We start from the raw sequence: 12,869 nt of genomic DNA, 5'->3' as shown, positions 1-12,869 counted from the left end.
TCACACGTGGCAAATAACACACGTGATAAATAGCGCATGTGGACCACAGATTACGTGATTAACACATGATCAGGCGAGTCAGCACATGAATGCTCTACTAGCAGCACGAATCAGTCGCTAGCTGTACTACATGAAAAGTTTGATAATGTGTCCAGCGAGCGCACATATGACCCCCGGTCCGATTTCATAAAGCAATGCACGAGGTATGCGAAGCAGCAAGTAAGGAGTTGCACACAGAAGTAACAGTAAGTACACCCGGTGGAAACGCCCTGCCTGAACAGCCTGGCACCGTAGTAAATAGACGACATACAGTAAGCAGAGCATCCTAGGCGGGGTTCAGCCTCAGCGGCTCCCCACGCCCCCTGCAACCCCTGCCCTCCCCGGAGGGATGACACAAGCTCCGGCTGCTCTCCAGTCCCAGACTTCGGCATTTCCTCTAAACGCTGGGGATAAGTGACGCGGCGCCTTTTTTCCCGCGGAAGAGGAAGTTTCAAAAACTGCCACCGAGCTCGGCAGCCGCCGGAGGAAGGAGACGCCCCGAGAGCCCCTGGCACCGCTCGCCCTCCATCTGTGCCCGGCAGCCTCTGCCTTTGCTCAGCCCGCCGGTGCAGGACCAGAGATCCCTCCTGGGCAGGAGGCTGCCATGCCGTCGCCCCGCGCCCCTCTGCACCGAGGCCCCCCACGCCTCGCACCATGCCCGCAGCCTACTCCCTGAACCTGCGCGTCTTCTGGAGCCTGGTGCTGTGCCTGAGCGCGGGGGCGCTCTGCCTGTTGCATGGCCTGCGCAAGCGGGAAGGGGAGCGGGACCCCGCGGCCCCCAGCTCCTCTTTCCCTCTGCTGGGGGTGTCGGCCCTGCTCCTTCTCTGCTACCTGTTGCTCCGCCACTGCGGGCCCCCAACGCCCCGGGCCCCACCGCCGCGGCCCTCCCAGCCTGCCCCCGCTGCGTACTCCCCGGCTGCGCGGAGGGCCCTGCTGGAGGTCTACTACGAGCAGCGCCTACGGCTCTCCCCGCATCTCCTGGGGCACAGCAAGGCCCACGTGCGGCAGGTGGTGGGCGCGCTGCTCCGGGCGGGCAAGGCGCGACCGCAGGAGCCCGGGCTGGGCCTGCGCGGGGACTTCGTGACCGTGGGCAGCGCCTACGAGCAGCACAAGGTGGGCAGCCCCGACGGCTTCGACGTCCTCGTACCGCTGCGTCTGCCCCAGGGGCTGGGAGCCGAGCTACAGCGTGGACCAGACGGAATATTGTGTAGACTCAGCCCCGCCCCGCGTAGGCCTGAGGCCTCCCCCGCTTACGGACATTTCACTGCGGCCTTCTGCTCGCCAACCTCGAATGGGACGCTCCTGCTGTGCCCAGCCGCGGTGCTGCGCTGGTTCCAGCAGCGGATGCAGCGGTGCCTGGGCCTGATCCGCTTCCAGTTCCAGGAGCGCTGCAACATCCGTCTGTCAGCCGGGCCCGAGCAGCACCGCCTCACCCTGCACATCCTGCCCCGCTCCGACTACGTGTGCTGCCACCTTTCCATGGCCGTCCGCCTCATCCCCGCACTGGGCCTGGGCGAGGGTCTTTTCCTCACCGTTCAGCCGTGGCCGCAGGGCCTATTCCTCCCTGCGCACTCGAGGCCTTCTCAATCCCGCTGGGACCTCAACCTCTCCCGGCTGGAGCAGAAGCTGCTAGGTTGGGCCCGGGAGCAGGCCCCTGCCGACTCATGCCATCTCAAGTGCTTGCAAATCATGAAGGGGGTGCGGGACTTGACCTGCCAGGCCCTGGACGGGCACCTCTCAGCACAGTTAGCTTCTGCCCTCTCCTCATACACCCTCAAGACCGTCCTCTTCTACTTGCTGCATCGGGGCTCCTTCCAGGAATGGTCTGAACCCTTCCTTCTAGAGAGGCTGGAGGACTTCGTATTCTTCCTCAGTCGTGCCTTGCAGAGGCGAGCTCTTATGCACTTCTTCATGGGAAACAGCAACGTGCCCGAGGTGCTCGCCCTACCCAGGGCCCTTAAGGAGGCATCACCGGTCAACCTGCTGGCCGACTTTGACGCTAGTCTCCTCGAGATGGCTGCCGTCCGGCTCCTGGACACATGGTCTCGGATTCCTCAGGTACTCGAAGCCCTCAGTCAAAAGCGATATTTACCAAAACAACCCCCTAGGTGCCATCACACTAGCACAAGCTGAGGAACTCTAGAATGGCACACCAAAGAGACTCACACTTTAAAAAGTGCACGCTTGGGTGCACTCTAAAGCCTCTTTTGTCAACTTGCTTGATGATTTCAATGGCAACCTCCCAAAAATGGTTGATCTCCAACTTTTTGACTGTTTGAATTAGATTTCTAAGCACTGACAAAGCATGTGATTATCAGAAGAACTTACTGAAAAATATGTCTCGCTTCCACCAGCTAAGGGACATCAATTAGACAGCAAAAATGGGCACAAACAGGGACGATAAACACATTTGAACCAAAGCGATATTGAGGCAAACAACATAAGAGTGGCTGAGACACCAGGAATAATTTTGGGCAAAGAAAAATATGTTTGACATGTGACAAAGGCACTTAAAGAAGCGAAGGGAAATGGTTTAGCATTTTAATTTATTCTCATGTTGATCAAATAGCACAACGTTGATTCCTAGACAATGATGAGGGGAAAAAATAACGAGTACCATCGGGCACCATGGTTTGTATGCCGATATTTTTTAAACAAAGAAGCATTGAAGGTAAACTTACCTCAGCAGTGACTTGCTGCGACATGCTTTTTAAGGACCAGAAGAACGCAAAGAGAAGTGACATACTGCAACACGTTTGCATAAGCATTTACTAGTATGGACGAGTTTATAGGCAACCAACAGTACACTGCATGCCATGTTACACACACAGCGGCTTTTCTAAAAGCGAATCTTGGGTTTATTGGCACACATTGGGCAAGGGATAAAACTGGAGTGGCCACCTACCAAGGGCTATTGTTAAGTGTGTCTATACATACACACAAATTAAGAAACCAGGATGCTTGTGCACTTCTAGTGACAGAACTGATGGCAGGGAGAGAAGATGGCGATGAAGAATGTTTTATTGTTTTTCTGAAGAAGGAGGGTTTGATGTGATCTTCATTGAAAGCTGTAGGTAGTCCCACCAGTTTTATCAGTTGTCCGGTGCATATATGTGTGTACATGTTTGCTTGAAATGTTTAAATCAGACTTTGTGTATATATCCGTGGCTGTATACATATGTAGTCAGACTTAAATGTTTTAAGCAAACATTAAGGCTCGTGTACAGCCTCAAAAACTTGCTGGTTTGCAGTTAAAAGTCGGGCAAATGAATGTGTGTGAAAAGGTTCAGTGTCTTGTTGCTCTGCAGCCTCCGAGAACATTCAATAGCTGTGTTTTTGGGGCCGCAGGACGGGCTAGGGCAGATGGAGCTTGGGCATGGCCCTATCTGGCCTCTTCTAGAGACATCAGTGCATGCAGTGTTGAATAGGGAATGAGGAAAATGATTGGCTCAACATTAATAGTGTAGGCCGAAAAAAAAAACCGAAGGAAAACAAGCAAATCATTATGACATGTTAGCTTATGAAAAGCATGATGGCAAAATCCTCTGTTGTATGCCCAATATTGTATGTAAATTTTGCTTTTTTCTTGCATGGGATATGGGGCATACATTTCAACTTAGATGATCCACTCGCCTGAGTTGAAGTCCAGTCTCTTTTGACTGGTTTGAAGTATGATTCTCAATGGAAAAACCAAAGCAATAATACTTTCTAAAATTTACGTTTATGGTTTATAGTTGATTGAGACTATTGCAGGTTATTTCACACAGTTGTTTTGTCATAGTATGTAAGTTTTTAATGCCAAAGGAATCCAAATCAGGGACCCACATGTAACTGTGCTAGGTACATTTGTGCATTTTACAGTTCTGGAGAACCTTGAACCAACTCATCACTGAGTAAGGTATTGCCGTGTGCTGTTAAAATTAGCAAAGTCCAACCATTTTGTATATTAGTATTATAGTAGATTTATATTGTGCTTTTTTACAAGTATGTTGGTGAATGTAGTTTTACATTTTGTTAATGTTTGTGCAATAATTGATGACAGAAGTGAAAAATAATTTGTACATTGTACAGTTGAAAGAAATAGCACTTTATTTCGGACAGTGATTTCAACTTTCAAACCTTTCGTTCTGACTCGTAGATATTTTAGGACACTGACAGTATTGATGGCAGTGACCTAACTTGAAATATCTATGTATTGTAGTCAAAAGTGTTTCAACAATACTACAGTGTTACAAATTACCTCATAGAAAAAAAAAACCTTTAGTTGAACTGTTGGGCTTCCTTGCTGTTCAAGGACTTATTGGCATCTGCAAAGATGCGGTTTGTGATGTCTGCGGTGTCTCCAAGTCCGCACTATTTAAGTAAAAGTACCACTTTCAAGTTTAACTAGAAGATAATTACCCAGAAAATAAGTATGGCACCCTGAGACACCACCGTGTGAAGTACATTGTATAAATGTGTAGATCCCAGAAACGAAGGTACTTCTGCTGATGTGCTGGTTTTTTTCATTTTGCAGCACATATGTTTTTTCTTTCTGTTGCGAGTTGAATGGTGTCAAAATTGTACCATACTGGGGCTCGTAGTACATGCATTTTTCAGAGACTGAACTAAGAGCTTGGGATTTTAAACTACTTTGCAAAAATGATTTTCCTATAAAGAGTGCCTTTCGTTCCTATTTTTCTAAGAGGGTGACTGTAAGAGTATTTTAGTAGAAGGTATGTGATCTTTTCTTGAGGTTAGACCACCGAAGTGCAGCTGATGATGGGCAGGATGGTTTATATTGTAACAAAAATGTGATAGACCAGACTAGGCAGCCAATGAATATAGCAATTTCTAACCAAAAGATTCTGTATCGTGTCCAACCTTACAGTCTCGGTGATCACAATTTGCTTTGTTTCTGGCTTTTTAATTTCTTTGATTGCTCTATCCACAATTTTCTTAGGAGGTAGTTTAATGTATTCAGTGTCCTCTACATGTGAAGGAACCCAGATGGTGTTGCTGCAGAACACATCTCACATTCTTATATCATACCATCTAGTTAGAGGAGTCGACTTGAGCAGAAAAGTGACCACTCCTGTGTTGTTAATTGTCCATAGTAATTTGAACATGCCACCGTTGTTTACCACAATTTATGCACGCTCATGTGCAAGCCTTTCCCCATAATGTGTATTAAGGCACGTTTTGGGGAATGTATGGAGTAAAGAACACTTTTTAAATGTTTTTTTCTGCGCCAAAAGACCACCCAGAAGTTTACCATTGTTTGTAAGAGATGTAAAAAAACACAACGTTCTAATGTGAGAGCCTGGCCACCATGTGGACAATAGCCCCTGTTGCTTGTTTGTAAACAAGCTAATCCTGTTTGTGGAGGTTTCTTGGTTAATATAGGTGGTTGCAGCCCTGTTCCTTAGAGGGACTTTTGCTTAGCTTCTGCATTTTAGGTGACCATTTCTATTTCACAACTGAGTGGAAGAATGTACCTGGCTGGAATTAGATGCATTTCTGTTAGTTGCAAATATGGAGTTACTTGGTTTGATGGTTTGTGGTATGTTGTAAACATACTTCTTCAGGCTGTTTCAAAGGCCCCTTACACTAAACATACCCGTATGACTGTGAAATATTGTGCATTCATGCAGCAGGAGTAAGTTAGTCCATAAAATCCTGACGTTGGTGTCATCCATGTTAAAATACCTCTGTGCTGAATAGACCTGGAAGCTCAAAGAAAAACAACAGCGTTGTTTTGAGCTATACTTTACAGGTGTTTTTTTCAGCTGCACTGCAGAGGCCATATCGGACTTTCATGTTATGACTAGCCTAGAAACAAACAGGATTGTGGTTGATGATTATTATTATGTCTTCTAAAATTAGATCATTTTGCCCTGTTGTCAGTTCATACAGTAGGAATAGTTTCTTTGATAGTAAAAGAGGCCTGCAAAGTACCATTTTAAAAACTTGAACTACCTTCTTAATGCCATTGCTTTCAGACAAGGTATTTTGAAGAGTTACATTTGCTGTCCATTGCTCTTATCTCAAACCTACTGATTAATTCTTAATGCACAAGAATTTTTTTTTGTTTAAGCAAGGAGTATTCTGTATTTCCCTCTCTGACGAGGGACCCGCTATTAAAAAATATATTAGTGGTATATTTCTTGAAATCTCTTATATTTACTCGACTTTGGACTATGTTTAAAAAATGGAGTTAATTAGTGGTACCTATGTTATTCATGCATTTATATTGGAGAATGGTAGCTTCTCTAGTGGCAAGAAGTTTGAGATGAAGGACCTGCTTGTCATACTCTAAATCAGGCCCCAAGTCACTGACCTTGGCCAGATTCACATAAATGTGCTCACCTGTCAACGAGGGTGTATATTAATGTCACTGATTCAAACATTTAGAAATAGGATTACCTGTCTTGGTAAATCTGCTCCCAGGAGCACAAGATGGGCATTCCAAGGCATGCTAAATCAGCCAGTAATTGAACACCCACACATTTTGGATAGTTAGACATTCACAAACTTAAAGCAGGTTTTGTGCCAAGGTCAGAACCTTCCCTAGTCAATGAAAGAAGGGAAGTCTGTATCTGGGATTGCATTAGTGTAACACCCCCAAAATTGTTAGGGAATGTGTTTCTCTAGGGGATAATATTTTCCCATCGAGAAATAAAAATATATTTTTTAAGTGATTGCACTTTTATACATTATATAGCTGGACACACAAATCTATGCCGGTGTGAGAAAAATAACTGCATTTGAATATTAATAGAAGGTGCTGAAGCTTCCTAGGATTACTGTCAGAATTCTTAGAGAATTCCTTAAAAATCCAAAATGTGCACAAATTAGGCATACACCACTGTATATTTCAGAGCTTCTGGACCCAACTTGTCTTTTCCATTGGCGTTTTGAAGCTTGAAATATTAAGTTAGCAGGAAATGTGCTGTCATATGAAAGTGTATGTTCACTGGAGAGGCTCCTGGCAATAGTACGGTTTCTGAATTTTTGCCTGCATGAATTTTGCCAGTTAATGCTTGGCAAGCTCCACGTGCACCGACACTGCAGATTCTGAGTTTGCATACCTAGAAAAGGGGAAAAATGCATTGTCACTGCATTATATATTGCAAGGTGTGTAAATTGGAGTGGTACACTAACAGCACCTCTGTCAAATACTGCACATGGCTTTATTAGCGTTTACTAGATGAGATATTAGATTAATGTGGACCAGGAATAAGCCAATGGAGGTTATGTTTTTGGTGCTAGCTTGCAATTGTAGTTGTAATTTATAGAATTCCATAACGCATGATTATACTGCTATTTAACTCTATCACAATTTGATATAAAGTCGTAATTGCAAAAAACTATTGATGTTCGGCTCAAATGCCCTGACTGCCTCTCCCATAAAGTTTAAGAAAGACAGTGTTCTGAGATTTATTTTATTTTTCTATGCAAACTTGTGGCAATATTTTAAAAACGAAGAAGCATGCTTCACCTACACATTAATGTGTTTGTGCACACTGTTCTTTCATTTCAATTACAAAGCAAATGGAGCAAACGATTTTGCTTCAATCACTAATTCCTAGCTATTTATTGGCGTTTGTCCCGTAGCTGTCAACAGAAATGCCATAAACAGTTTAGTTTTCCTAATATGCAAAAGGGAATTTCCATTTTTGAAAAAAATAGTAACGTTTTCCTGAATTGCCTTTCCCTGTAGACTTCAAATTATAAACAGACTTCGCGTAAAAGTGAATATCCTTTAGAAAGGTTTCAGGACTGATGCACAGCTCAGCAAACAGTAATATGTCATTTTTTGAAAAATGTAAATCACTTTCATGCATTCAGGAATTTTCAGCGTGGAAAGCCCTTGAAACATTGATTCAGAGTTTCCCTCTTGAAGAATGTTTAATTTGACATGTTTTCTTATATTTGTGGTGTAGGATAATACTATTTGATGCAGTTAGGCATTGGTAATCGTGTTATTTTCTGGATATAGTCGGTCAGTATTTATGTATCCAGTCTAAAGCACTGTTGTTGTAGCATTTGCAAATAGCTGTGTATTCATCTTTTGCAATCTTTTACAGTTCCAATCAGTGCCTTACCTCAGAACATGACGGTTTATTCAAAGTATAAGTTTCATTTGGAACTGAACTTTAAAATGCTTTATGCTGCATTTTTGCATACACACCAGTCAGCTACATTGCCAATGAAATTAATTAATAATAAGCAGTTTCTTAAAAATTGTATGTATTTGTAAATACTAATCACCAGTTCATGGTACCTGTTTCCAAAAAGCTTTAACCTATTTTATTCAGGGGCTGTTTTGTAAAATGTTTTTGCTTCAATGTACGAGTTTCCCTGAATAATTTTGTTTTGTAAATAAAAGAAAATGCACTTGTTATAATAAATATTTATAATGTTTGCCAGTATTAATAAACACAGTTTTGCTAACTGGATTAAGTCTGAATAACAGTGAGCGAAATAAAGAATTGCTGTGTGCAGATGTACTAGATATCTTAGAAGAATTCACTTTTAAAATCCCATATCAGCATACATGTTAGCTGTCACTGCTTTCCTCATTGTTTTGTTGTGAATCCAATGGACAACTGGGTATTGTAGCATGCTGCCTGACCATTTCTCCAGGACTTTGTTTTTGTTGGGAGCAGTAGTCAAATTTAGAGTTTGAACCGTTTCCTCTTCACTGATCCTGAAAACTGAACGTACATTGATTTGCTCATTATGATCCCCTTTGAAATTCTAGGTATTTTGTACATCTTGAAACTTTGAGAGCCTGCTGTCACTGACCTGGCTCTCCAGTCTTTGTGCTTTTATTTTTCATGTACCGAGTAGGAATCAAATCAAAGCCTGAAATGCAATGCACAAAAGTGATATGTTAAAATAATACAGAAATATCTTGTATTCTGTTACATAAATGCATCGGCATTACCCTAACCCGTGGCTGCAAGATTGTCAGAGATGGAGACCAGTCACTGACTTTTCTGCTTAGAGTCCTCATGTTGTCAAGAGAAATAACCCATACCAGTTCTGGCTTATTTAGCCACCAGTGTTTCATGTGCAAAGATTTGTGAACCCTAAAGTTAATTACAAGTCACTGAAGGCAAAGTGGTGTCATGTCTTCGCCGCCATGTGCCCGTTGTGGACTTCAACCACATGTTCTGGGAGTGCCTCATTGTGAATACATATTGGAGAAAGATCAGTGCTGGTCATCATGCGGTACAAAGCCTAAAGTGCTGCATGTTTGGGGTATAAAAACACCCTAAGTTTGGCAGGATATTGAGGAGATCCCTGGACCTAGCCCTCCCCTGGCCAGACACTCAATCCTAATGAAATGGAAAGGTCCTCCTCTGCCCAGAGTATCCTGTTGGCATGACACAGTGGTTTGCTGAACTTTATTCAGAGAAGAGGGTAAAGTATTGTGCAAAAGTCCGATTTCTGCTGTGTAGGATGAGCTGATCATTACCTTTGAAGAAGATATGAGGCATGATACAAGACCCCTTGAGAGTCTCACTTTGTCCTCATATGTTTTAGGCTTGCATTCTGTTTTGTGGAGTACACTCGGCCTCTCTCTGACCTCCATTGCCCTGCTGTACATTTCTAGGACCTTTATTGATTGGGGTCCCTTCCTAACTAATCACAAAAGGACTCTTGAATGACCAGTCTTAGAATTCCCTTTGTGACTGGATCTCAATTCCCTGTGCTTATATAACTTAACAAGGCTTGTCATTGTTTGGTACTCTTGTTCACTGTTAATTTTGTTTGTATTTCAATCACGTGTACTGTCATAATTCTGGTGGTGCCCAATTGCAGCTCGTTATGGTAACCGACTTCGAGCTCTTCAAATTGGCTAAAACAGGAAGAACAAGGCAGTCACCAAATTGTTCTTGAGTTTTTGCCATGATAATACACTGTCCATTATATTGCAGGTCAGCTTTTATAAACTAAAACTACCCAAATAAAATATGTTCAAAAACAGAGACAAAGTGGTTTAGCTGGATAAAAAGCATAGGTTTGCTAAAGCTGTCCACATTACGTGGGACAGCTTGTCGGCTCTGCAGTTGAATTTCAGGATCATCTGTGAAAGATGGACAGTCTTGGAAAGCATTTTTTCACTTGGCAGCATTACCACTGGCAGGAGTGAGGAAGCCTATGACTTGTCAGCAACATAAAAGTCCTGAAGTATTCTGAAATATTTGTAGGACTTGAACAGATTGCCACATGTCAAGCTAATGACATGCTGAGGACAGTAACATTTTAGGTTCTGGGTTGTGGAAGAATCAGTTGTGTTTGTCTTCCATAGAAACTTAGATTAGAGGGAGAGAATGTTTCCTTTCCTCTGCTCTAATTCTGATGTTTACAAAAGTACAATGTAGTTTGTTACACCTGAAGCATAACGTTGGCCTTCTGGTTACATTCTTGCTCAATAAGTATAACAATAAACCAATATTTGTAAATTCTGGATGTATCCAGTGCATGGTTGTGCCATCTGTGACTGGTGAGGGAACTCTTCAGATGATTTTCTATAGTTGTCTTGATCCACTGAGCTGTTCATACCAGGGTTGACATCTGTTGCTTCGGAGTGGAACTCAAAGATCACTCTGTGTGTGTGTGTGTGTGTGTGTGTGTGTGTGTGTGTGTGTGTGTGTGTGTGTGTATATATATATATATATATATATATATATATATATATATATATATATATCCTGTCATCTGTCAGGAAATAATTCTGTACAGTGAAATATTACTGCAAAAGAGGCTAAGGATAGTTCTTTGTGCCCAAATCATGGAGAAAAGGGAAAGAGTACACATTTTCAAGTAGAAAATAAATCTGTGTTCATAAGCTGGCAGGTTGCATAACTGGATCCCTTGTCTACCCCCTGTATGTGTAATTTCCAGAGAGCATTGGCCATGGCTCCCTTTAATCCGGAACTTTTGTATGAGCTGCTACTACCCAAACAAGAATATTAGCCTTTGTCTTGACTAGAATGATAGACAAACCCACATTGCTGCTATTTACTTTGTTCCACTTCATGCACAAGTGCAGCGACACAGGTACACTAATCAAAATGCTGCTGGTCTTCAGTGTTAAATTAGGTCCTAACTTGGTAAACTTATTGTAATCCTAGTGAATACTTGTTGCTAGGTCGGAATTTAAATGAAATTTAATATTTCTTCATGCCGTAAAGGAAAGTACTGCTACCTGTCATTTCCTTTGATAGAACCTCACGTTTGTCAAATCTCCCTGTCTGTCAGTGTAACCCATTTCACCTGCCAATAGTCCTATCATGAAGAAGGGGGAAAAATAGGGACGAATGTGACAATTTGCAAAACTGTTGCCTTTCTGCATGTCTGTCCGGCATTTACGTGCAGTTTGCCTGTCTAGCAATATTTCAATTTGTGCATGTTTAGGTAGTGGTCAAAGTGATAAATAACCTGAAATGTAAAGTGTTGACTGTTCTTTGGCATCTCAGAGAGTCAAGCCACCAGATAAGGACCACTGCCCAAATCGCTTGTCCTAGAAGTTGAAGGTCCTGCAGATAATCAGCATGTCTGGTTTTGATAGCATGGCAAGGGGTGTCAAGGTCATTGTCACTTTACAACAAGGTATATGAAATATATGTGCATGCGACCCCAATTATGACATTAAAAAACGTGGATGAAATTGCTGCAAATCCCTTTTAAGGTGCAAATGTCTGTTTGTGACCAAAATGGAATTACATGTCTGGAGCAAAACGTTTCTGAGGTTGGTGTATACTATGTATCAGAGGATCAAATAGGGCAACATGCTGAGTTTCACTGCTGGGAATCAGTGAATTCATGCACAGATTGAGCAGAATTCCCCAATCTCGGGTACCAAACTTAAAACCTGGTTGAAATTAGCACTCAAACTAATTACTGCACACTGCACTAATGCTTTTAAGGCAGTGGGTAATTTGCACCCACGTTTTACACCATCAGAGTAAAAACAGCAGAGGCCTAGAGACATGAACTTAAGATTGTCGAGGTAGAATGACAATTTGATGGGAGATGAGCGGTGTTGTAGTGGCTATGTCCAAGAAGGTGTTTTAAAGAAATTGGGGTATTAGTTGAGGGGGTGAATACCCATCTCAAATAATAACCAGAATCCTTGTTGGGGACTTGGGGCCTAATTACAAGTATAGGTGCTATTTAGGGCAACTGATAAATAACAATACCATGAGGAATGTTATTTTTCAGGTGCAATATTTAGCACCTAGTACAAGTTATTGGCGGGATTACATGCAGATTTTGGTGTTTTTAACGTACCAAAATCTGTATGGTACAGTAAACACTATACTCCTCTCCCTTGTTACATTTCAGCGAGTTTGACCTGCTGAAATTTAACAAAGCTTGAAGTAAATAAGACTTTGTGAAACACCTTTTAACTCTTAATTCTGACCCCTGGATAAACCAGGGTTTATGTAGGAGATGGAATATAACAAGCCACTCATAATCTGCACCCTTAGTCACTAAATGTATTTGAGCACAACACTCTGGTAGCCATGGCACAGAGCAGACAGGCCTAACTTGGAGGCAATGTGTAAAGTGTTTGTTAGAAATGGGGTCCCTAGTTGGCAGTGGTTTGCACCCTGTCCAAGTAGGGACCCTCACTCTAGTCAGTGTAAGGGAGTAACACAGCTAAAATAACCCCCTGCTCAACACCTTGGTAACTTGGCACAAGCAGTCTGGCTTATCTCAGAGGCAATGTGTAAATTATTTGTGTACACACACGCACTGAAACCACTACGAACAGACTCCAAATCAGTTTAGAAAAATAGGCAATCTTTATCTGAGAAAAACAAGCCAAA

General features: G+C 42.7%; 1 protein-coding gene across 1 annotated transcript; it reads left to right on the top strand.

The window, feature by feature from the left end:
• The first annotated feature begins 388 nt into the window (after positions 1 to 388).
• ITPRIPL2 (ITPRIP like 2) lies at positions 389 to 10,413 on the top strand. Its single transcript, XM_069210229.1, has one exon. It carries the CDS (start codon positions 694 to 696, stop codon positions 2,170 to 2,172), a length of 1,479 nt encoding a protein of 492 aa, XP_069066330.1. The 5' UTR covers positions 389 to 693; the 3' UTR covers positions 2,173 to 10,413.
• Positions 10,414 to 12,869: the final 2,456 nt, after the last annotated feature.

This window comes from Pleurodeles waltl, chromosome 10, assembly GCF_031143425.1.
Source record: "Pleurodeles waltl isolate 20211129_DDA chromosome 10, aPleWal1.hap1.20221129, whole genome shotgun sequence".
Lineage (NCBI taxonomy): Eukaryota > Metazoa > Chordata > Amphibia > Caudata > Salamandridae > Pleurodeles > Pleurodeles waltl.
Note: the sequence above shows the minus strand (reverse complement) of the source record. Positions and strands in the feature narration are given on the sequence as shown.

Bases quoted from the DNA above. Each gene is read 5' to 3' on its own strand.
- ITPRIPL2 (XM_069210229.1), top strand. From the start codon at position 694: ATGCCCGCAGCCTACTCCCTGAACCTGCGCGTCTTCTGGAGCCTGGTG.